Raw genomic sequence first — 23,965 nt, 5'->3', positions numbered from 1 at the left:
AACATTTTATGAAAAAGATATATCTTGGCTAAGCCTCTAAGACAGTCAAGACACGGCCACTTGGGAGGTTAGAAAGCAACCAATGTGGCTGAGGACATATATTATTCTGTGAAGACAGAGATCTATGACTTTGCAGATGAAAAGAAGTTAGAAAAAATAGCAATGACATTCTTCAAAGAAATAGAAAAAATAATCATAAAATTTATATGGGACTACAAAAGACTCCGAATAGCCAAGCCGTCCTGAACAAAAAGAACAGAATTGGAAGAATCACATTACCTGACTTCAAATTATACTACAAAGCTATAGTAATCAAAACAGTACAGTACTTGCATAAAAACAGACTTGTAGAACAATGGAACAGAGTAGAAAACCCAGAAATAAATCCATACATCTACAGTGAACTCATTTTTTGTCAAAGGTACCAAAAAATACACTGGGGAAAGGACAGTTGCTTCGATAAATGGTGCTGGGAAAACCAGATATCCTTATACAGAAGAATGAAAGTAGACCCCTATTTCTCACCATTTGCAAAAATCAAATCAAAATGGATTAAAGACTCAAATCTCAGACCTCAAACTATGAAACTAATAAAAGAAAACATTGAGGAAACTTTCCAGGACATTGAACTGGACAAAGATTTCTTTAGTAATACCTCACAGGCACAGGTAACCAAAGAAAAAATGGACAAATGGGATCATATGTTAAAAAGCTTCTGCACTGCAAAGGAAACAAAGCCAAAAGACAACCTTTCTACAAAGTACTCATCTGACAAGAGATTAATAACCAGAATACATAAGGAGCTCAAATAACTCTATAGAAAAATCTAATAATCTGATTTTAATAATGGACAAAAACTCTGAATAGACATTTCTCAAAAGAAGACATACAAATGGCAAACCGGTATATGAAAAGGTGCCCAACATCATTGATGGGAGAAATGCAAATCAAAACTATGTTGAGATATTTTCTCACCTCAGTTAAAATGGCTTTTATCCAAAAGACAGGCAATAACAAATGCTTACAAGGATATGGAAAAAAAGAGAACCCATGTATACTATTGATGAGAATGTCAATTAGTACAACCACTATAGAGAATAATGTGGACTTTCCTCAAAAAATAATATAAATACAATTGATATAACAATCCTACTCCTAGGTATATGCCCAAGAGAAAGGAAATCAAGATATTGAAAAGTTATCTGCACCCCCATGTTTATTGCAACACTATTCACAATGGCCAAGATTTGGAAGCAGCCTAAGTATCCCTCAACAGATAAACATAAAGAAAATGTGGTGCATATACACAATGGAGTACTACTCAGCCATACACAAGAATGAGATCCTATCATTTCCAACAACATGGATGGAGCTGGAGGTCATTATGTGAAGTGAAATAAGCCCAGCACAGAAAGACAAACTTTGCATGTTCTCATTTACTTGTGGGAGCCAAAAACCAAAACAATATAGCTCATGGAGATAGTAGAGAAAAATGGTTTCCAGAGGCTGGGAAGTGTAGTGGGTGAGTATAGGGAAGTGGGGATGATTAATGGGTACAAAAAAAAAAAATAGAATGAAAAAATCTAGTATTTGATAGCAAAACAGAGTAACTATAGCCTATAATAATTTAATTGCACATTTAAAAATAAAATAGTATGATTAGATTGTCTGTAATACAAATGATATACACACCATTTACCCTATGTGATTATTATTCCTTGTACAGCTGTATGAAAATCTCATGTCCCCTATAAATATATACACCTACTATATACCCACACAATTAAAAATTAAAAAAGAAACTAGAATAAAAAATCTGAAATCCAGTTAGCAAAGAACAGCAGGATACTACATTGCATATCTGAAAACAGCATGTCTCTGCATTCCAGTATTATTATGCCTATCTCCCTGAATGAGAAGGCACATTAGCAGGTCTATTATCTATAAGGATACACAAGAGAATAAACATCAATTACCTGATAGAAATATTAGAGACTATTTTACCAAAGCAAGTTTCTAAAGTCACCCTTTTAGTAACTCAGTGTACTTTGTAATAGAAAGCTAGTCATATTTATTAGAATCTCAGCTTCTAGTTTTCTTCCCATATATGGGCAGTAAATTTGGTCATGCTGCAGCCAAAGTGACAGTTGTATATAACTGAGAAAATAAGTGACAACTGAGATCATGATATTGAGGTCACCTGTGACATCAACCTTTCTAAGACCCTCTCAAATTCTTTTTCTTTCCACACAAACAGTTCACACTGTAATGTTAGTTGCTGTCAAATATGTAAAAGACAACAGACTTAGTTGTGATTTTCTTGTTGAAGAAAGAAAAGCCATCCCTCAAATCCTACAATGGCCTAAAGGGAAGAATTAACACATTAGTTCAGACTACTTTTGTGATTTTTATCAGATAACATTTACGTACTCTAGCAGACAGCAGGAGTGGGCCTCCTATATTCCTCAGATCTTCCAGCCCATGTGCTGGCTCTGTGCCTACGATCTTCCCTGTTCTCAACTTCACCCATGAGGCAACCCTAAAGTATGGGAAATCCTAAGGGATTATCTGCCCCTCCCACAGCAGCCCTCAAACTATGGCTCCAGGGAAGGAAGTACCTAAATATCCCAGCTCCCTCGCCCCTCAGATAGATAAATCGAACACGTGTACTTGGCATCACTGCCCTGAGTTTCCTGTAGGATTAAGCTTTAGGCTCTCTCTATTGCAGACGGCTTAATAATGCATCATAGATGGGCTGCCTTCCTTTCCCTGTACCCTCTCCTCTCTTTCCTACCAGTGATTATCTATGATTCCTAAAACACACCATTGTACCTGAATCCTTGTCTCAGGGACTGCTTCTGTGGAATGCAGATGAAGATATTCAAAATTAAAACAGAATGTAAGCAATGCTTGACACCATAAAAGGGGTTAATGACAATAAACTTATATTCCATGTTAAAGGGGACATCATCCACTCTCTCATATTTGCACATGGAAGGACATCCACCTAGATTAATGCACAGTTGTTTCTCCCTCATGGAGGTGAAACTTATTGCTTCATGTTTCTTGACTGATTGATGGGGAAAACTACTGAAGAGCTGCAGAAACTAAAGATTTGTTCTTTCTTTCCTCTCTACCCCAGAACAATGGGAGTGATAAGTCTGGGGGGTTTTGGCTGCCCTATGGACCCAAACTTTCCCTTAGGTGGGTAGCCCCAAATTCAAACCAGGGATGAGAGGTAGGCACACAGAGTGTTAGAAACTCTTAGCTTGTTTGTATATCTAAAGACACATTCCTCCATTGACTTTGTGAACATTAAAGCTGGCATTCTACAATCTGTTCATTCCTATTCTTGTTCTTAGTTGATTAGGAACTTGCCATTATCAAGCTTATTCAATGGACATCTTTGTGATTATTTTAATTTGTGGTGGAAAATTAAGAGAGTACAGAGATTAATGATATTTTAACCTGATAAAACTTTTAAGTCATAAGTAGGACACATAAGTTTAGAACTTTTATCTCTTTTTCCTTTTCTCAAAGCCTTAATTATACCTGAACACATCTTACCTCGCTCAGTCCTGCTTACAGGCTCTGCCATTTCCTACCTTCTCGCCAGCTCCTCTATGAAGCCACTGTCCTTTCTCCTTTCTCGCTTTACAGCTGCTTCTGGCCAGTCTCTGACATCTCAGCAAATTTGGGTTAATTCACTTATGCTTTCTGTTGTCCCACTGGTCTTCACGCAGGGATGTGATATTTGAAGTACAGGACAAGTTGGTGGCTTTGGCAGTGGTTTCTCAAGTCTACAGACACTCTCCAGCAGACGGCAATTTTCTGCCTTCCTGTATAAAACCAAAATCCTCTCACCTGACAGAAATCTTTCTCTCCAGATGTGGCAAAGCCAGCACAGATCATCTTCTCTGTGATCCCTCCTGGATGCGCAGAATAGTAAGTGTATTCACAGACCTTGCTTTCTAACACATGCACTCGAATCTGCTGTAGGCGACTTGCTAGGCCACCATCTAATGAAGCAACATTCAGAGAGAGCTCAGTGAAGTAAGCAGCAAGGGATGTTAGAAATGTATTTAAGTTCAGACTTAGCTCTGTCCCAGCATAACTGCAGTCATTCAGTTTGGCTTGAGCTGATGTAGCATACTTAATTTAAAAAACACAAGTGTTTTATGTAACATGTCTTCATTTCCAGATTTGTTATTTTTGTAAAGAGAGGCCATTGGCAGGACAATAAAACCAGAAACACTTTTTTTCTAGCTTATTTTCAATTTAAATGTTAATATATCAAATATTTCTGCATAAGAATTCAGGAAGAGAAATTCAGCAAGATATGAATTGGTGCTATATATGACATACAATTATAAATATATGGTTATATATTTACATAAATAAATACTTGCTTACTTATGATTTCCTAATATACACAAAAATCATAATCCTGTTTTTCTTCTACCATCATTGAAGCCTAATTGCACCTGCAATTTACATGAAATAATTCCTTTTCATAATTGATCCTTAGGCAGGCCTGTGTTAACATGTAGTTTTCATGACCATTCTATCATTTTAGATTTATGGCCAATTTTTTTAAGTTTAATATTTTATAGCCCTATACCTTTTAGGGCAGTATTAATAACAAGTACTTTAAATTTATATAGTACCTTAATATTTATGAATAATTTTATTCTAACCTAATATAGTAATACAACAACATTTTTCATATGTGAGGTCAGGTTAATCACAGTGATCTCACATATGAAAAAGCCAGACCTCTGAAAATTTGATCTCACAGCTCTTACGGGACAGAACTAGGCTCAAGCCTAAGTTCAAATCTAAATCTCACATTCTTCTTAATATACTAAAACTCCTCTTCTCGGGGACCATCTCCCTTAGTGTGGCTGACCATATCCCAAAAAATTAACATTCATTTCCTCTCCTAGTTGGAAAGAATAAATCCATCTTTTATAAGACTAACCACCTCTCAGTTGCCTGGTAGTCATGGAATTAATAAAAGTCAAAGATGTTAGAGAGCAGGCACATTTATTCAAGGGCTTTGAAACCAGTAAGCCAAACAATGTTTACTGAATGGCATGTATGCTTCTAGCCCTGGGAAGAGAGTGGCCAATGACAGCCTCCAAGAGGCTCTCAGTCTAGTGGGCGAATGTAGAAGATGACTGCATGAAATCATGCCAAGTACATTAACATGCAATGATAGGATAAAACCACGTAGTGCAGAATGCAATGGGAGGCCCATCCTCCTGCAGCAGCGTGGGCCAAGAAAGGAAGTGATATTTTGGATCAAAAGCAGGCAGCTGTGACAAGATTGTAATAAGCATGTTCCAAGTAGGAGGACACAAAATGGGGAACTTCAGAAAGCAAAACAAGCTTGGTGTTAAGGAGAAAGAAGAAAAGCTACGGTATTTGAAGGTTAACCAGAAGAACAGAAGAGGGAAATTATGTGGTAGAGGTAAGTGGAGAGGCCCAATCACACAGAGCTTTCCAAGCTAGGCTAAGGAGTTCAGATTTGATTGTAAATATAATGAAAAGCTATTAAGGAATGATTATAAGCTGATTTTAAATCATGTGATTTATAATTACATAATTATAAATTATGTGATTATGTGCTGATCTTAAATCCTCGCTTCGATATTTGTTAGTTACGGGATCTTAGCAAGTTACTTAAATCTTTGGGTTGCAACCTTCTCATTTGTAAAATGGGGATGATAAAAGCTCCTCATCTGTTGGGTGTGAAGGTTTTTATGAAAGCGTTATTTGGCTTCACATAGCACAGTAAGCTATGAATATCAACACTGTAAGCAGTCAAATATAAATTCCCTCCCCATTCAAGCTCACAGATTCCAAATACATGACATATAGAAAGAAAATATATAAAGAAAATAATCTTATATGGTATAAGAAGCAAAAGACAAATGTCAACCATTCATATCTTTCAGTGTTTTACTAAGCCTTTAAGAATTCTATACCATAGCCAGGGGTGAGCACACGACAGCCAGTGGATAAATTCTGTGCCACCCCCAAACACAGGCACAATCCATGAAATAAGAATGGTTTATACATTTTAAAAATCCAAAGAATGATATTTCACGACAATGAAATTTTATTTATAAAGTTCTATTGGAACCCATTCTGTTACATATTGCCAATGGCTGCTTTATGCTGTAACAGTAGAGTTGAATAGTTGTGACAGAGACCAGATAACCTGCAAAGCCTAAAAGGATTATTATCTGGCCCATTACAATAAAGGTTTGTCGACCACTAATCTGGCCTACTTATAATCCAAGTTACCCTGAAGGAAAAGTTTTAAACAACTCATTCTCAATTTATTTGCTTATCTATTATAGCTACATAAAACATTGTCTCTATCTTCTAGAAAGAAGAGGGGATGAAGCGGATGCTGCTTAATATTATTTACATGACGTAGTTTCAAAAGTAACTGGCATTAATGTTTGGGCGACAAAAAATGCTTACCTCTGCTGATGCTTCCCCAACCGGTGACAGCACAGATCTTGGAGGAAAACGGAGGCTCTGTGCTGTCTGGGAGACATATTGGCCTCACTGCCGAGTTGTACTCTAGAGGAGAGCTTAGCTGTACTAGGGCAATGTCAGAGTCATAACTTAGTATGTTGAAGTCTTCATGCACTATTATGTGTTTGGCTCTTCTCACCTGCATCAGTGGCAAGCAAGCAAATTCCAAGATGAGAAAGTCAAAGAACCCAGCTACTTCCTTGTTGATGGTACAAAATAATTCTAAATCTCTGCAGTTACATACATCAGCAACAAAGAAGACTTTGTATTGTAAAAGAGCAATCCTGATTTATAATTTGCAGGAGGCTTTGAACCACCTTCTGGATAATGGTGGCACTGGAGAAACAAAGCTTTGGAAACCTGTGTCCATGGGCGTAAATTTGCAATTCTGACCTACTTTGTGTAATTCTCAAGTGAAAGTGTAATCTCCAGTTGCATCTTTAAATGTGGATAAAAATGATAAGTGTAAAAGGGTCCTGGGAGATTAACTAATTACATATTTTAGCTAAAGGTATTGCTTGGCATGTGAGGACACTTAGAGTACAGGCAGAATGACCTATAAAAACATTCTTTTTACCTGCTCAGTTGATTCCTTCAGGGTTCTGTCATGGTCCCCAGCAATAATAGTCCAGGAGAATGGATTATTCTTCCTGGAGACAGAAGAACAGAAAAAATTTGACATGAAAACCGTTTGTATTAGTTGGTTCTCACACTGCTATAAAGGACTACCTGAGACTGGGTAATTTATGAAGAAAAGAGGTTTAATTGACTCACCGTTCCACATGGCTGGGGAGGCCTCAGGAAACTTACAATCATGGCTGAAGGCAAAGGGGAAGCAAGCATGTCTTATCACAGCAAAGCAGGAGACAGAGAGAGAGAGCAAAGGAAGCCACATACTTTTTAACCATCAGATCTTTTGAGAACTCACTATCATGAGAATAGCATGGGGAAACCACCCTACCAACATCTGGTCCTACTAACATGGACCATTCAGTTCAGCAAGGCAACAGTCCCCTGTTCGATTGCCTCTGCAATCTCCCTACCAGGGAAGCCACATCGTGCTTTCTGATCTATGTAAGGAGGAGCTCTCAATCATGTATCCTGCCCCTTTCTTTTGGCCATAAAGTGTCATTGGAGACCTTACCAAATATCAGCAAAGGCTTTTTTAGGTTGAGGAGGAAAAATGAAAACAAAAATATTTTAATGAAATATGCTTTAAATGAAAATAAAGCTTATTTTAATTTCACAGTGATGTTATGAACACATTAAAAAGAATTATGTCTGTGACAAAGTAGCTTCTGGTCTATATTTCACTGCTCAAAATTGCCAGATTATGATCTCACTGGGTCATGTCTCAGATTTATATCTTTTATTAAATCAGAATTATGAAACCAAAGTTAAAAAGGATTTATCAGTTTAAAAATTGGCAAAACTCAACTATTGCATTAGAAATCAGAATGCTGATTACTTTTAGGGGAGTGGTGACTGGAAGAGGCACAAGAGTGGCTGTTGGGTACAAGTATTTTGTTTCTCGAACTGGGTGTTGGTTACATGGGTGTTCATTTTGTAAAAAGTTCTGTATACTTGATATACTTCAAAATGATGTTTAAAAGTTTGAATAAATTATCGATTAATTTACCATATCAAGATCTCTAGCTGAAAAAGTGTCTGAGGGAAGAAACCCTCTACTGCCACCAATATACCATCACTTCTACTTGGAGACTAATTATTCCATTTTTTTTTAAGACTGTTTCTTCAGGAAATGTAAAGTTACTGAAATTATATTTCAGTATACCTTTTTCAAAGGTAAAGTTTTGTGTGTGTGTGTGTACACATTTAGTTTTATTGTAACAAAGCAACTTGTACACTTTCAATATTTAAAACTGAGCATCATCTTTCCTTTCCAGTGAAACAAAAAAAAAATATTTAAAAATGAACAGGAACAAAATTTGAATAGAGAATGTCAATTCCAAATAAGATCCCCCAGGTTCTGCTGATTGAGTGGCAGGGCTCAAGTCATCATTAGGAGAGAATTTATTTTAAAAGTGTCATATTAAACTGCAAGGATATCTGTCAAACATCACAATTAAACACACCAAAAGAAAAGCCATGTTGTCAAAATGCGCACTTAACCCACCCAAGCATCTCAAACTCACCCTTTGCTGACCTTCTATAGCCCCATTTTTTTAAAGTTTTTTTTTTTTCTTTTTTTAAACAAGGGAAAGTAGACAGATACATGTTGGTAAATGCTAACTGTCCATATTCACATAGAGATACAGTATACTCTCTGAGCCTAATATCCAGAGAAAGGAGGAAAAAAGCTAGAATTCTATGCATTACTACACAGGGGCCTACCATCCTCCAGCTTCCAGCAGAGTGAAGGGAGCAGGCTTTTCTTTTTTCCCCACAGAGCTTGTTGGTGTTGATTCCATGGAGTTTTTGTTCAGACAGGAAGGGATAAAAATGAATTTTGAACAGAAAGGGGTAGACACTCTTTTCCCATTGTATTCTGCTCAAGATATTTCCCCCAAAATAAGTTGAGAACCATAGTGTAGAGAAAAGAGACCTCAAAAACAGGGTGATTGAGCACAAGAGGGGAAAAAAAAAAGACTGCAACTTGCTCCCAAGGACCAGAGAAAATTTAGGTAAAGATTTTTAATACATGTAGGCACCTTCTCCCGAGTCATAACCATGCTCATTTCAATTCCTTGCATGATGGGTTTGACTTACTCATGTGTTTCAATATGCCTTTATTAAGGGAGCTAACTCAAGTGAAGTGCTTGGCAAGTACCTGGTAGATGGTAATGACTCCATAATGGTAGCCATTATCATTCTTATTACCTGCTATGCATGCCAATGGAAGGATTAAACTTTTTCAAAGTCACCCTCTAAATAATTACTTCATAGTGAAGAAACTTACTTCTTAAATCTACTCCACATCTTTATATAAAAGGGAATGTATACAATGCAATGAAGTTACAAAAATGATGGTAGGGTTGATAATGTAGACCACAGTTTCTTGTAATGTTTTACATGTACAGTCATCAAATATCCTTCAGTTTAATGGAGAACCATGACAAAGCCACATACACTTTATGACACCACAAAGCTTGAGATTTTTACAACAGTGGGAAAATAGCTTAAGGTATCAAATGATAGATTTCTTTACCTTTTCTTCCCACCTCTCCCATATAAAATTTCATCTTTTATAGTCTTAAGTTCTTATCTCCAACCCAACAATGGGGCATGTGTCACTCACTGCCATGGAATAAGAGCCACCTGACTTTGTTAGAGAAAGAGTCACTGAAGTTTAAGTAGCTGATTTAAGTTTTAGAAAGAGATATGTAATAACTGCAGAATGAGCTTGGTTTCCTAAAGTAAGTTAAAAGTCCCAGTGAGCACAAAAACCTATGTGGAATTAACAAGATAAGAACATCAGATTTTCCTAAGTGTGGAACACCACCACCAGGAATTTCTCAGGCCCTGCGCCAGACTTAAAGAATCAGAAACTCGAGATTAGATCAAAGATGGCCGACCAGGAACAGCTCAGGATTGCAGGTCCCAGTGAATGTGCAGAGGGTGAGTGGATGGCACATTTCCAGACAGATTTTTATTGCCCACAGACCAGGAGATTCCCAGGTGGAGGAGCCCCATGGATCGCCAGCATGACTGTTTTTGCTGGCGCAGCTGTTTTGGCCAGCACAGCTGCTTTCCTGAGCGGCAGTTTATCCATACAAAATACACTGGACCAGGTGCCCTTTTAGCTGGCGATTGGAACTCCAGGAAGGCAGAGTTGCCCATTCATCTGATTAAAAAGGGGACTGAAACAGGGAGCCAGGCAAGGAGATTCCCGGGAAAAGAAAGCGCCACGAATCTCAGTGCCGCTGTTTCAGTGGGTGCAGTGAGTCCCTGCACAGGAAATCACACAGATCCTGGCACCTTTTCAACAGGCAACTGGAACACCTGGGAGAGAGTCGACCATTCAACTAAAAAAAAAAAAAAAAGGCTCTGAGGCAGGGAGCCAGGCGATCAGTCCTGGCTGGTCCCACCCCCACAAAAAAAACCAAAAAAAACAGCAATTGGAAATGCCCTGGGTTGAGAGTTTCACAGGAAGCACAGCTGAACCCAGGACAGTCCAGCTCTGTGGGGGAGGGGCGTCCGCCATTACCAAGGCACTCCACCACTACGGAGGTAGTCCGCCATTGCTGAGGCACCCCGCCATTGCTGAGGCAACCTGCCATTACAGAGAGAGTCTGCGATTGCAGTGGTGGGCCACCATTGCCAAGGCAGTTCTAACTACACCCATATAAACAGGACTGCAGGGAAGTTCACATGGCAGCTGGGCAGAGCCCACAGCAGCTCAGCAAAGCCTCTGCAGGCAGACAGTGACTAGGCTGCCTCAATGCTGGGCAGGAAAGTCCTGAAAAAAAAGGCAGCAGCACAACGGAAACTCATAAATAAAGCCCTAACTCCCTGGGACAGAGCACCTGGGGAAAAAAAAAGGGGGGAGTTTATGAGTTCTGCTGCAGCAGACTTAAATGTACCTGCCTAGCAGCTCTGAATGAACAATAGAGCTCACAGCTCAGCATTTGAGCTCCTATAAAAGACAGAGTGTCTCCTCAAGCAGCTTCCTGACCCCCGTATATCCTAAGAGTCACCTCATAAAGGAGAGATCAGACTGACATTTGGCAGGTATCCTTCTGGGACAAAGCAGAAGAAGTAACTGGTAGCAACCCTTACTGTTCTGTAATTGCTGCAGGTGATCCCCAGGCAAGCAGGGACTGGAGTGGACCTCAGCAGTCCTACAGCAGAGGGGCCAGAATGTTAGAAGGAAAACTAAGAAACAGAAATCACTTCATCATCAACAAACTGGACATCCACTCAGAGACCCAATCTGAAAGTCAGCAACTACAAAGACAACAGGTGGATAAATCCACAAAGATGGGAAGAAACCAGCACAAAAAGGATGAAAACACCGAAAACCAGAACACCTCTCCTCCTACAAGAGATCACAACTCCTCACCAGCAAGGGAACAAGGCTGGATGGAGAATGAGTGTGATGAAATGACAGAATCATGCTTCAGAAGGTGAGTAATAAGAAACTTCTGTGAGCTAAAACAACATGTTCTAATGCAATGCAAAGAAACTAAGAACTTGAAAAAAGATTTGACAAAATGCTAACGAGAATGGACAAAATAGAAAGGAATATAAGTGAATTGATGGAGCTGAAAAACACAACACGAGAACTTCCCAAACCATGCACAAGTTTCAACAGCCGAATTGACCAAGCAGAAGAAAGGATATCAGAGGTCGAAGATCAACTCAATGAAATAAAACAAGAAGGCAAGATTAGAGAAAAAAGGGTAAAAAGGAATGAACAAAGTATCCAAGAAATGTGGGACAATTTGAAAAGACCTAATGTACGTTTGATAGGTGTGCCTTAGTGTGACGAAGAGAATGAATCCAAGCTGGAAAATATTCTTCAGTATATTATCCAGGAAAACTTCCCCAACCTAGCAAGGCAGGCCAATATTCAAGTCCAGGAAACACAGAGAACACCACAAAGATATTCCTCAAGAAGAGCAACCCCAAGGCATATAATCATCAGATTCACCAGGGTTCAAATGAAAGAGAAAATGCCAAGGGCAGCCAGAGAGAAAGGTCGGGTTACCCACAAAGGGAAGCCCAACAGACTCACAGCAGATCTCTCAGCAGAAACCCTACAAGCCAGAAGAGAATGGGGGCCAATATTCAACAACCTTAAAGAAAAGAACTTTCAACCCACAATTTCATATCCAGCCAAACTAAGCTTCATAAGTGAAGGAAATATAAAATCGTTTGTGAACAAACAAGTACTCAGAAATTTCATCACCACCAGGCCTGCTTTACAAGAGCTCCTGAAAGAGGCTCTACACATATAAAGAAACAACCAGAACGAGTCACTCCAAAAACATACCAAATGGTAAAGAGTATCAACAAAATGAAGAAGCTGCATCAACTAATGGGCAAAACAGCCAGATAGCATCAAAATGGCAGTATCAAATTCACACATAACAATATTAACCCTAAATGTAAATGGACTAAATGCCCCAATCAAAAGACACAGACTGGCAAATTGAATAAAAAGCCAAAAGCCATTGGTGTGCTGTATCCAGGAAACCCATCTCACATGCAAAGATACACAAAGGCTCAAAATGAAGGAATGGAAGAAGATTTACCAAGCCAATGGAGAGCAAAAAAAAAGCAAGAGTTGTAATTCTTGTCTCTGATAAAATAAGCTTTAAAGCAACATAAATCAAAAGAGACAAAGAAGGACATTACGTAATGGTAAAAGGATCAATGCAACAAGAAGAGCTAACGATCCTAAATATATACGCACCCAATACAGGAGCACCCAGATACATAAGGCAAGTTCTTAATGACTTACAAAGAGACTTAGACTCCCACACAATAATAGTGGGAGACTTTAACACCCTGTTGTCAATATTAGACAGATCAACTAGACAAAAAATGAACAAGGATATCCAGGACTTGAACTCAGACCTGGAACAAGCAAACCTAATAGACATTTACAGAACTCTCCACCCAAAATCCTCAGAATATACATTCTTCTCAGCATCACATCACGCCTACTCTAAAATTAACCACATAATTGGGAGTAAATCACTCCTCAGCAAATACAAAAGAATGGAATTCATAACAAACAGTCTCTCAGACCACAGTGCAATTAAGTTAGAACTCAGTATGCAGAAACTAACATAGAACCGCACTGCTTCATGGAAACTGAACAAGTGGCTCCTGAATGTTGAGTAGATAAACAGTGAAATGAAGGCAGAAATAAAGATGTTCTTCGAAACCGAGAATGAAGACACAACATACCAGAATCTCTGGGACACATTTAAAGCAGTCTCTAGCAGAAAATATATAGCAATAAGTGCCCACATGAGAAGCAAAGAGAGATCAAAAATTGACACACTATTGTCAAAATTGAAAGAGCTAGAGAAGCAAGATCAAAAAACTCAAAAGCTAGCAGAAGACAGAAATAACTAAGATCAGAGCAGAACTGAAAGAGATAGAGACACAAAAAAACCCTTCAAAAATCGATACATTCAGGAGCTGGTTTTTTGAAAAGATCTACAAACTAGACCACTAGACAGATTAATAAAAAAGAGAAAATAACCAAATAGATGCAATAAAAAATAATAAAGGGGATATCACCACAGATTCCACAGAAATGCAAACCATCATCAGAGATTATTACAAACAACTCTATGCACATAAACCAGTAAACCTGGAAGAAATGGATAAACTCCTGGACACTTGCCTCCTGCCAAGCCTAAACCAGGAAGAAGTTGAAACCCTGAATAGGCCCATAACAAGGTCTGAGGTTGAGGCAGCAATTAAGAGCTTACCACCCAAAAAAAGCACAGGTCCAGACGGGTTCACAGCCGAATTCTACCAGACATATAAAGAGGAGCTGGTACCATTCCTTCTGAAACTATTCCAAATAATCCAAAAAGAGGGAATATACTTCCCAAATCATTTTATGAGACCAAGATCATCCTGATACCAAAACCTGGCAGAGACTCAATGAGAAAAGAAAACTTCAGGCCAATATCCATGATGAACATAGATGCAAAAATCTTCAATGAAATACTGGCAAGCCGATCGCAACAGCATATCAAAAAGCTTATTCATCACAATCAAGTAGGCTTCATTCCGGGCATGCAAGGCTGGTTCAACATGTACAAGTCTATAAATGTAATGCATCACATAAGCAGAACCAAAGACAAAAACCACATGATTATCTCAAGTGATGCAGAGAAGGCCTTTGACAAAATTCAACAGCCCTTTATGCTAAAAACCCTCAATAAACTAGGTATTGATGGAATGCATCTCAAAATAATAAAAGCTATTTACGACAAACCAACAGCCAATATCATACTGATTGGGCAAAAACTGGATGCTTCCAGCATTCCCTTTGAAATCTGGCACTAGACAAGGATGCCCTCTCTCACCACTCCTATTCAATGTAGTACTGGAAGTTCTAGCCAGAGCAATCAGGCAAGTAAAAGAAATAAAGGGTATTCAAATAGGAAAGGAGGAAGTCAAACTGTCTCTATTTGCAGACAACATGATTGTATATCTAGAAGACCCATCCTCTCAGCCCCAAATCTCCTGAAACTGATAAGCAACTTCAGCAAAGTCTCAGGATACAAAATCAATGTGCAAACATCACATGCATTCCTATACACCAGTAACAGACTTAAAGAGAACCAAATCAAGAACAAACTTCCATTCACAATTGCCACAAAGAGAAAAAAATACCTAGGAATACAACTAACAAGGAACGTGAAGAACCTCTTCAAGGAGAACTACAAGCCACTGCTCAACGAAATAAGAGAGTACACAAACAGATGGAGAAACATTCCATGTTCATGGTCAGGAAGAATCAATTATCATGAAAATGGCCATACTGCCCAAAGTAATTTATGGATTCAATGCTATCCCCATCGAGCTACCAATGACCTTCTTCACAGAATTGGAAAAAACCACCTTAAACTTCATATGGAACCAAAAGAGAGCTCGCATAGCCAAGCCAATTCTAAGCAAAAAGAGCAAAGCGGAAGGCATCATGCTACCGGACTTCAAACTTTACAACAAGTCTACAGTAATCAAAACAGCATGGTACTGGTACCAAAACAGATATACACCAATGGAACAGAACAGAGGCTTTGGAGGCAACACAACATGTCTACTACCATCCGATCTTTGACAAACCTGACAAAAACAAGCAATGGGGAAAGGATTCCCTGTTTAATAAATGGTGTTGGGAAAATGGTTAGCCATGCACAGAGAGCAGAAACTGGACCCCTTCCTGACACCTTACACTAAAATTAACTCCAGATGGATTAAAGACTTAAACACAAGACCTAACACCATAAAAACCCTAGAAGTAAATCTAGGCAAAACCATTCAGGACGTAGGTGTAGGCAAGGATTTCATGACCAAAACACCAAAAGCATTGGCAACAAAAGCCAAAATAGACAAATGGGACCTAATCAAACTCCACAGTCTCTGCACAGCAAAAGAAACAATCATTAGAGTGAATCTGCAACCTACAGAATGGGAAAAAATTTTTGCAGTTCACCCATCTGACAAAGGGCTGATATCCAAAATTTACAAAGAACTAAAAAAGATTTACAAGAAAAATACAAGCCCATTCAAAAGTGGGCGAAGGATATGAACAAACACTTTACAAAAGAAGACATACATGAGGCCAACAAACATGTGAAAAAATGCTCATCATCACTGGTCATTAGAGAAATGCAAATCAAAACTACATGGAGATACCATCTCACGCCAGTTAGAATGGCAGTCATTAAAAAATCTGGAGACAACAGATGCTGGAGAGGATGTGGAGAAATAGGAACACTTTTACACTGTTGGTGGGATTGTAAATTAGTTCAACCATTGTGGAAGACAGTGTGGCAATTCCTCAAGGTCCTAGAAATAGAAATTCCATTTGACTCAGCAATCCCATTACTGGGTATATATCCAAAGGATTATAAATCGTTGTACTATAAGGACACGTGCACACGAATGTTCATTGTAGCACTGTTTACAATAGCAAAGACTTGGAACCAACCCAAATGCCCATCGATGATAGACTGGACAGGGAAAATGTGGCACATATACACCATGGAATATTATGCAGCCATCAAAAACGATGAGTTTGGGTCCTTTGTAGGGACATGGATGAACCTGGAAACCATCATTCTCAGCAAACTGACACAAGAGCAGAAAATCAAACACCGCATGTTCTCACTCATAGTTCAGTGTTGAACAATGAGAAAACATGGACACAGGGAGGGGAGCACTACACACTGAAGTCTGTTGGGGGGAAATAGGGGAGCAACATCAGGGGGAGGGGAGTTGGGGAGAGATAGCACAGGGAGAAGTGCTAGATGTGGGTGATGGGGAGGAAGGCAGCAGCTCACACTGCCACGTGTGTGCCTATGCAACAATCTTTCATGTTCTTCACATGTACCCCAAAACCTAAAATGCAATAAAATTTTTTAAAAAATCTGGAGACAACAGATGCTCGAGAGGATGTGGAGAAATAGGAACACTTTTACACTGTTGGTGGGAGTGTAAATTAGTTCAACGATTGTGGAAGACAGTGTGGCGATTCCTCAAGGACCTAGAAATAGAAATTCCATTTGACTCAGCAATCCCATTACTGGGTATATATCCAAAGGATTATAAATCATTCTACTGTAAGGACACATGCACACGAATGTTCATTGTAGCATAGTTTACAATAGTAGAGACCTGGAGCCAACCCAAATACCCATCGATGATAGACTGGATAGGGAAAATGTGGCACATATACACCATGGAATATTATGCAGCCATCAAAAACGATGAGTTCATGTCCTTTGTAGGGAGGATGAACATGGATGAACCTGAAAACCATTATTCTCAGCAAACTGACACAAGAACAGAACATCAAACACCGTATGTTCTCACTCATAGTTCGGTGTTGAACAATGAGAATACATGGACATAGGGAGGGGAGCACTACACACTGGGGTCTGCTGAGGGGAAATAGGGGAGGGACAGCAGGGGGTGGGGAGTTGGGGAGTGATAGCTTGAGGAGAAATGCCAGATATAGGTGAAGGGGAGCAAGGCAGCAAATCACACTGCCACGTGTGTACCTATGCAACAATCTTTCATGTTCTTCATGTGTACCCCAAAACCTAAAATGCAATAAAAAAATAAAATAAAAATAAAATAAAATCAGAAACTCTCCAGGTGATTCTGGAATATGCTGTAGTTTGAGAATTAATACTAGGGTCAACCGGTGCCAGGGAAGCTATCTGGGAGGTGGTATGAAGTCAACTCTCCTGATTGTCTTTGGAGTACCACCCAACAATGTCGGCTTGTGTGGCATTTGTTGACATTCAGCAAAAATGAAGTCTATCTCAGCTCCCAGGTTTTGCATATTTCCCTAAACTGCCTTTTTCCACATGGAAAACTCCACTTTCCAATAGATTTGGATACTTGGAAAACCCCTTCAACAGAGAGTAGAATCCTAGATGTCTACAAGGTTGATGAAGATGAGCCAGGGAGAAATGAGTTTGTGAAGAAGTCAGATGAAGAGTCCCCATAAAGGCAGGGCACACATGGGACATGGGGCTTTTGTTACACTGGCATATTAGCACACTCCTGATGTAAAGATCCACACACTTCAAGGATTAGATTTAAAAAGACATTTCACTGGTCAAATAAATTAGGCAACTGTGAAGAGTTAAAAAATGTGGCACACAGACATTCACCATACCAGTATAAATGTAAGACATAATGTTATATGCAAAAAAAACCCTATATGTGATATATACAAATACTATAAAGATATATGCATGTATGTTTAAATATTAGTGAAAAATCAGACAAACCATTCTTGATGACTTCTAGAGAAAAAGAGTATGATAGGAAAATGGAGAGGGTAGTTTAAGCTCTGGCTTGATAACCTTCTCTAACTGCCTTTTTTTCCCCAAAAACATTACTATTATAATACATATTTTTAAAGAAATTAAGAAGTCAAAAATGAAATTAAATACAAATCATTTTTGTGACTAACATGTGTCTCTCAAACATTTACAGCTGTTTATTAATTTCAATTGATTCATCAAGTTGAATATCTATCTTGGGAAAAATAGTTTTGTTACGTTCTATATCTTGCTGCAAGGTGTCATGGCTCATCACATAAATTTCAGAATAGACCATATAATTTGAAAAGGGAATCTATCAAAACTTTTTCTGTGTCTCTGTACTCAATACTAATATTTTCTTTTCTAATACATTAATCTTCTCAAATTAATCAGCTACTCCTGAGATATCTACAAAAATAAGTTTTTTTTTGTAAAGGGGAGAAGGCCTAGACAAAACCAGGTGGTACTGAATTAGAGTTGAAAATATCATATGAACTCATATTTAGCTTAATATAGATACAGATAGATATATTTATATACATGGGATAGTATACATACCTATATCTTCTAGCTCTGTCTTCTGAAAAAGCCTAGAACTAATAATGTGCTACTAGCAACTAGTATACCCAGCATCAGATCATGATTTATCATAACATTCTCCAATAAAATGAACCATGGCTCCTTGGAAAAGTGGCTGGTGCTAGAACTAAGTATAACAAGGAAATATACAAGACAGACCTGGAATAACTTGCAGTGTGACAAAAGGATGAGGGTGTGTCAAAGAGACACAGAAGCCAAACACTGATCTCAAGTTCTGGAAGAACTCATGATGGCCAAAGATAGAACAATTTCAATGTGGGCCACCTTTACTGACTTGTTTCCCAAGAGTAAATATGGAAAGGGGGAAAATGTAACTTTACATTAGAGAAACTGGTAAACGCTACCTCAGCCAGATGGTCAAGGTTAACATCAGAGATAAGTCATGTTGACTGTATATACCCTTGATATATGAGAAAAATAGTATGCTACCTCTGTGTTCTTCCTCCCCAAAATCCATCACCCTTGTAAAACCTTGACAAAAATCTCAGATAAACTAAACTGAGGGACAGTCTACAAACAATCAGATAAAGTCTCCTCAAAACGATCAAGAATAGTCTTAGAAGCTTACAGCCAAGAAGAGCCTGAGGAAACTTGGCAACTAAACATAACGAGCTGTCCTGAAGCAGCAACTACCATGACCTTGAGACAGGAATAAGCTCAGCATGTCTAAGCAGCAGAAAGGCCCATGAAGCCAGCCTCCTGGGAGCAGGCAGGGAACTAAATGGTCAAGAAGGGGTTAGGGAAGCAGGGCACAGTGAGTCATGCTTGCAGTCCCAGTACTTAGGGGGCCAAGGTGAGAGGATTGCTTGAGCCCAAGTGTATAAGACCAGTCTGCACAACATAGCAAGACCCCATGTCTAAAAAAAAAAAAAAAAAAAAAAAAAAAATTAGGGGGGCATGGTTGCTTGGTTCTTTAGTCCCAGCTGCTCAGAAGGCTGAGGTGGAAGGTTAAGGCTAGACTGAGCTATGATCATGCCACTGCACTCCAGTCTGTGACAGAGAGAGACCCGTTCCCAAAATAAGATGGGGTCGGGGAGACAGAGTGCTTCCTGACCCTCGGCACATTAGAATCATTTGGGAAGCTTTTCAGAAATACCAGTGCCCAGAACCTACCCACAAGGGATTGCTTTAACTAGTCTGAATCAAAAACAAATTACAGTTACACACAGCCACATGGCTTAATCTACACAAGTTGTTGAGGATAAAGATGCAAGAATATAAACTGCAATTCTGTTACATAATCAAAATCAAGAAAAAACAAATGATATACTACTTAAGGGATACATACATGTTAAAATTCCCCAAAAACAAAGGTATTATGAATACATTACTTAAGAAATTTAGCATAGTATTTTTTTTCTCTTTTGATTTTTTTAAAAATTTAAGTTCTGGGATACATGTGCAGAATGTGCAGGTTTGTTACATAGGTATATATGTGTCATGGTGATTTGCTGCACCTATCAACCAGTCATCTAGGTTTTAAGCCCAACCTCCCTTAGGTATTTGTCCTAATGTGCTCTCTCCCCTTTTCCCCTACCTGCTGTGTTGTTCCCTTTCCTGTGTCCTGATATGTGATGTTCCTCTCCCTATGTCCATATATTCTCACTGTTCAGCTCACACTTATGAGTGAGAACATGTGGTGTTTGGTTTTTCTGTTCCTGTGTTTGTTGGCTGAGAATGATGTCTTCCAGCTTCCCATGTCTCTGCAAAGGACATGAACTCAACCTTTTTTTATGGCTTCAGAGTATTCCACGGTGTATATGTGCCACATTTTCTCTGTCCAATCTATCGTTGATGGGCATTTGGGTTGGTTCCAAATCTTTGCTATTGTAAATAGTGCTTCAATAAACATATGTGTGCATGTGTCTTTATAGTAGAATGATTTATAATCCTTTGGGTATATACCCAGTAATGGGATTGCTGAGTCAAATTATATTTCTGATTCTAGGTCCTTGAGGAATCACCACACTGTCTTCCACAATGTTTGAACTAATTTACATTCCCGCCAACAGTGTAAAAGCATTCCTATGTCTCCACAGACTCACCAGCATTTATTGTTTCCTGACTTTTTAATAATTGCCATTCTAACGGGTGTGAGATGGTATCTCATTGTGGTTTTAATTTGCATATCTCTAATGACCAGTGAGGTTGAGCTTTTTTTCATATGTTTGTTGGCCACATAAATGTTTCCTTTTGAGAGTGTCTGTTCGTATCCTTTGCCTACTTTTTGATGGGTTTGTTAGTTTTTTCCCTTGTAAATTTAGCATACTTTTTCTAAGAGGGATTCTAAGGGGTCTTAAAAGGTAAGTATAAAGATTCTTCCTAAACTGGAGGCTGGGAATACAAATGTTCATTTAACATAAATAACTATTCTTTAAACCACAAATATGTATATTATTTCATATCATGAAATACTTCACTATTTAAGAACATTTAAATATTAACCAAAATTTTAGTTCCTCAGTCGTGCAATAATCAAGTTGGTAGGTTATTCTGTTGTGTTTTCCATTGAGATGATCCATATTTTCAAAGGAACAATCCTAAAACAATCTAGTGGAAGGTGCCTTGCATGGCAAGGCACCTGAATTACTAAGAACAGTGAAACTATGAGCACTTACCTTAAAGATTAAGCTACAGAGAAATGTGAGAGGAATCTTCAAATATAGGAATATCTATTTTGTGAAAGAAGAAACCAACTTAGGTTTTGGAACTACAGTACAATTAGACCAATGGATTTCTGCAATCAGGAAGCAGATTTCAGCTCAACATAATAAGAGATCTCTGTAAATGGGATGAGCGGTCAAGATTTGATGAACCTTTTCTTCACTGACAGTTTTTAAATAGAAGCTGGATGGCAATGCAGGATAAATACTGAAAGAAGATTCTGACTTTAGAATAGTCTGGATGATCTTAGTAGTTAGCCTAAGGCATTGCTTATAAATGCATGTGCTACATTGGTTGGTAAAATACCAGTTTCACTCACGATTGCACACAGTGGGCTGCAGTCAGAATCCACACTGGGTTGATGATGGCACCTCCACATTGGTAATCACCTAGAAACCTCAGACCCACATGCCATGGCCAACAGTGGGGGCAGGCTTCTTCCCCTCCTGCTATTCTTCTGGAAAGCCACTGGGAACTAAATGGAGGGATGCCACAGACATCTACAGTAAAGATGAAACCAACAACCCATAAGGTTTCAGTAATTTGGAACACATTCCTCTAATAGATTGCCATAGTTAACAGCAGTGATTCTCAAACACCAGATGGGCTTTATAGCAATACTGACTCCCAAAACTCACCACTGAAAAATCTGATTTTAAGACGCCTGCCCAGGTGACCATGCTAGGCAATCAGAATTTTAGGTACCGGCCTACAAAATTTATTTATTCATTTAGCAAATATTTATTTACTGCTTGCTATTTGCTAGGCACTGTTTTAAACATTGATGATATTTTACTGGTGGAATGGAACAAACGATAAAAATACTGGACCCTCATGGGACTTACATTCTAGTAGGAAAATTTCAAGTTTGTTAAACTAGTACATAAGGTTCTTCACTGTATCTTGTTTTAGTTCTTGTTCTCACTGTGTGAATCCATGTATCAATCCTCAAACATATCACATTTGTTTGGGCATCTAAATGCTGTTCTCTTATCAGGAATTGGTAAGACCCACAGGTCAAGTGTCAATCTCTAGGAAGCTTTCTCCAACCCCCCAGCAAGAGGCAGGTATTTTCTCCTCCAATAGCTCTTTTTGCAACTTTCTATTCCAGTCCATCAACTTGAACATATTCAACCCATGCATGTGGAACAATGATGGATCATAGTATTCACCTAGATGCCACAGAGCATAAGGAAATTAAAAGATGCCAGTGCAAATTTAAAAGAAACAAAAAAACCTTTGCTTTCTCCCTTTGTCCCACACTGACCCTAGAAGTCATTTTAGATATTAAGTTTATAAAGAAATAGATGAGGACAAAAGATTGTTTTATACCATTTTCTTCCTAACATAAAGTGTATTTGTTCTTCCCTCTACTTACAAGTCTAACTATAAACCCAAATAGGACTTCGGAAGTTTTATAAACCTAAATATAAGGCTTCTTCTTCTTCACTGTGGTGTTATAACAAATATAAGATAAGAACTTCCAAAGGAGATGTCTAGTTAATGAATAAACAAGATTAAACAGATAGTAATAATATACCATCAACTCACCATGCAGAATAGCTTTTGCAGTCGATATAGGATTGGTTTGGGGAGGTGGCATTCGTTCAGTTTTGTTTGAAGACTCTAGAAGAAAAAAAAATTAACTGAAAATAATTAGAGAAGCTACACTAACTGACCCCACTTGCTTACCCTGGTAAAACATAAAGCCATTTTACTGTAGATCTCACTAACATCACCATTCATACACTAGATATACCAGATCCCAGAAATGTGATTTTTTGCATATCTCTTAATATCCCTGTTACATGTGGCTCTTTTAAGCACTTCTTCCTTCCTTGGCTTCCTGATCTTAATCTGATGGTTTTCTTTATATATTGATGGTTGTCTGTTTTCATTATGTCTTTTTTTTTTTTTCAGGATCTCATTGTTTAGCCTGAAAAGATATTGGCAAGGTAATGTTCATTACTCTATTTTTATTCATCGACATGTAGATGACTTCCAAATTTCTCTCTTCAATCTAAATCTCTTTCCTGAATCCTAGACCTAAGACTTTTAGATATCCCCATTTGAATTTCCCACAAGCTAATATCTACATGTCTTAAATTGTACTAAGTGATTTTTAACAGTCAATATGGTCTTGTTCTTACATTTCTCTATCATCTAGTGGCTTCTACCATTTACCTCACCACTCATGCTAGGATCCTGAAAATCATACTTGTGAAGGTTAATATTGAGTGTCAATTGGATTGAGGGATACAAAGTATTAATCCTGGATGTATCTGTGTGGGTGTTGCCAAAAGAGATTAACATTTGAGTCAGTGAGCTGGGGAAGACAGATCCACCCTTAATCTGGTGGGCACAATCTAATCAGCTTTCAGCTAATATAAAGCAGGAAGAAAAGCATGAAATAGACAAGCCTAGCTTCCCAGCCTACATCTTTCTCCCATGCTGGATGCTTCCAGCACTCTAACATCGGACTCCAGGTTCTTCAGTTTCAGGGCTGGGACTGGCTCTCCTTGCTCCTCAGCTTGCAGACAGTCTATTGTGGGACTTTGTGATTGTGTAAGTTAATACTTAATAAACTCCCCTCTCTTGCATGCGCTCTCTCTCTCTCTCTCTCTCTCTCTCTATATATATATATATATATA

General features: G+C 38.5%; 1 protein-coding gene across 1 annotated transcript in view; it reads right to left on the bottom strand.

Annotated features, from left to right (window-relative positions):
- Nucleotides 1-23,965, bottom strand: part of OVCH1 (ovochymase 1) — an 89,658-nt gene that overhangs the window by 22,044 nt on the left and 43,649 nt on the right. Inside the window, exons 12-16 of the mRNA XM_032268574.1 lie at nucleotides 22,866-22,940; nucleotides 21,634-21,814; nucleotides 7,130-7,202; nucleotides 6,496-6,691; nucleotides 3,865-4,019 (exon numbers count right to left, since the gene is read on the bottom strand). Coding sequence (XP_032124465.1) covers nucleotides 3,865-4,019; nucleotides 6,496-6,691; nucleotides 7,130-7,202; nucleotides 21,634-21,814; nucleotides 22,866-22,940 — 680 coding nt within the window. The remainder of the gene's footprint in view (nucleotides 1-3,864; nucleotides 4,020-6,495; nucleotides 6,692-7,129; nucleotides 7,203-21,633; nucleotides 21,815-22,865; nucleotides 22,941-23,965) is intronic.

This window comes from Sapajus apella, unplaced genomic scaffold (genome assembly GCF_009761245.1).
Source record: "Sapajus apella isolate SASKATOON/1434 unplaced genomic scaffold, GSC_monkey_1.0 scaffold183, whole genome shotgun sequence".
NCBI lineage: Eukaryota > Metazoa > Chordata > Mammalia > Primates > Cebidae > Sapajus > Sapajus apella.
Note: the sequence above shows the minus strand (reverse complement) of the source record. Positions and strands in the feature narration are given on the sequence as shown.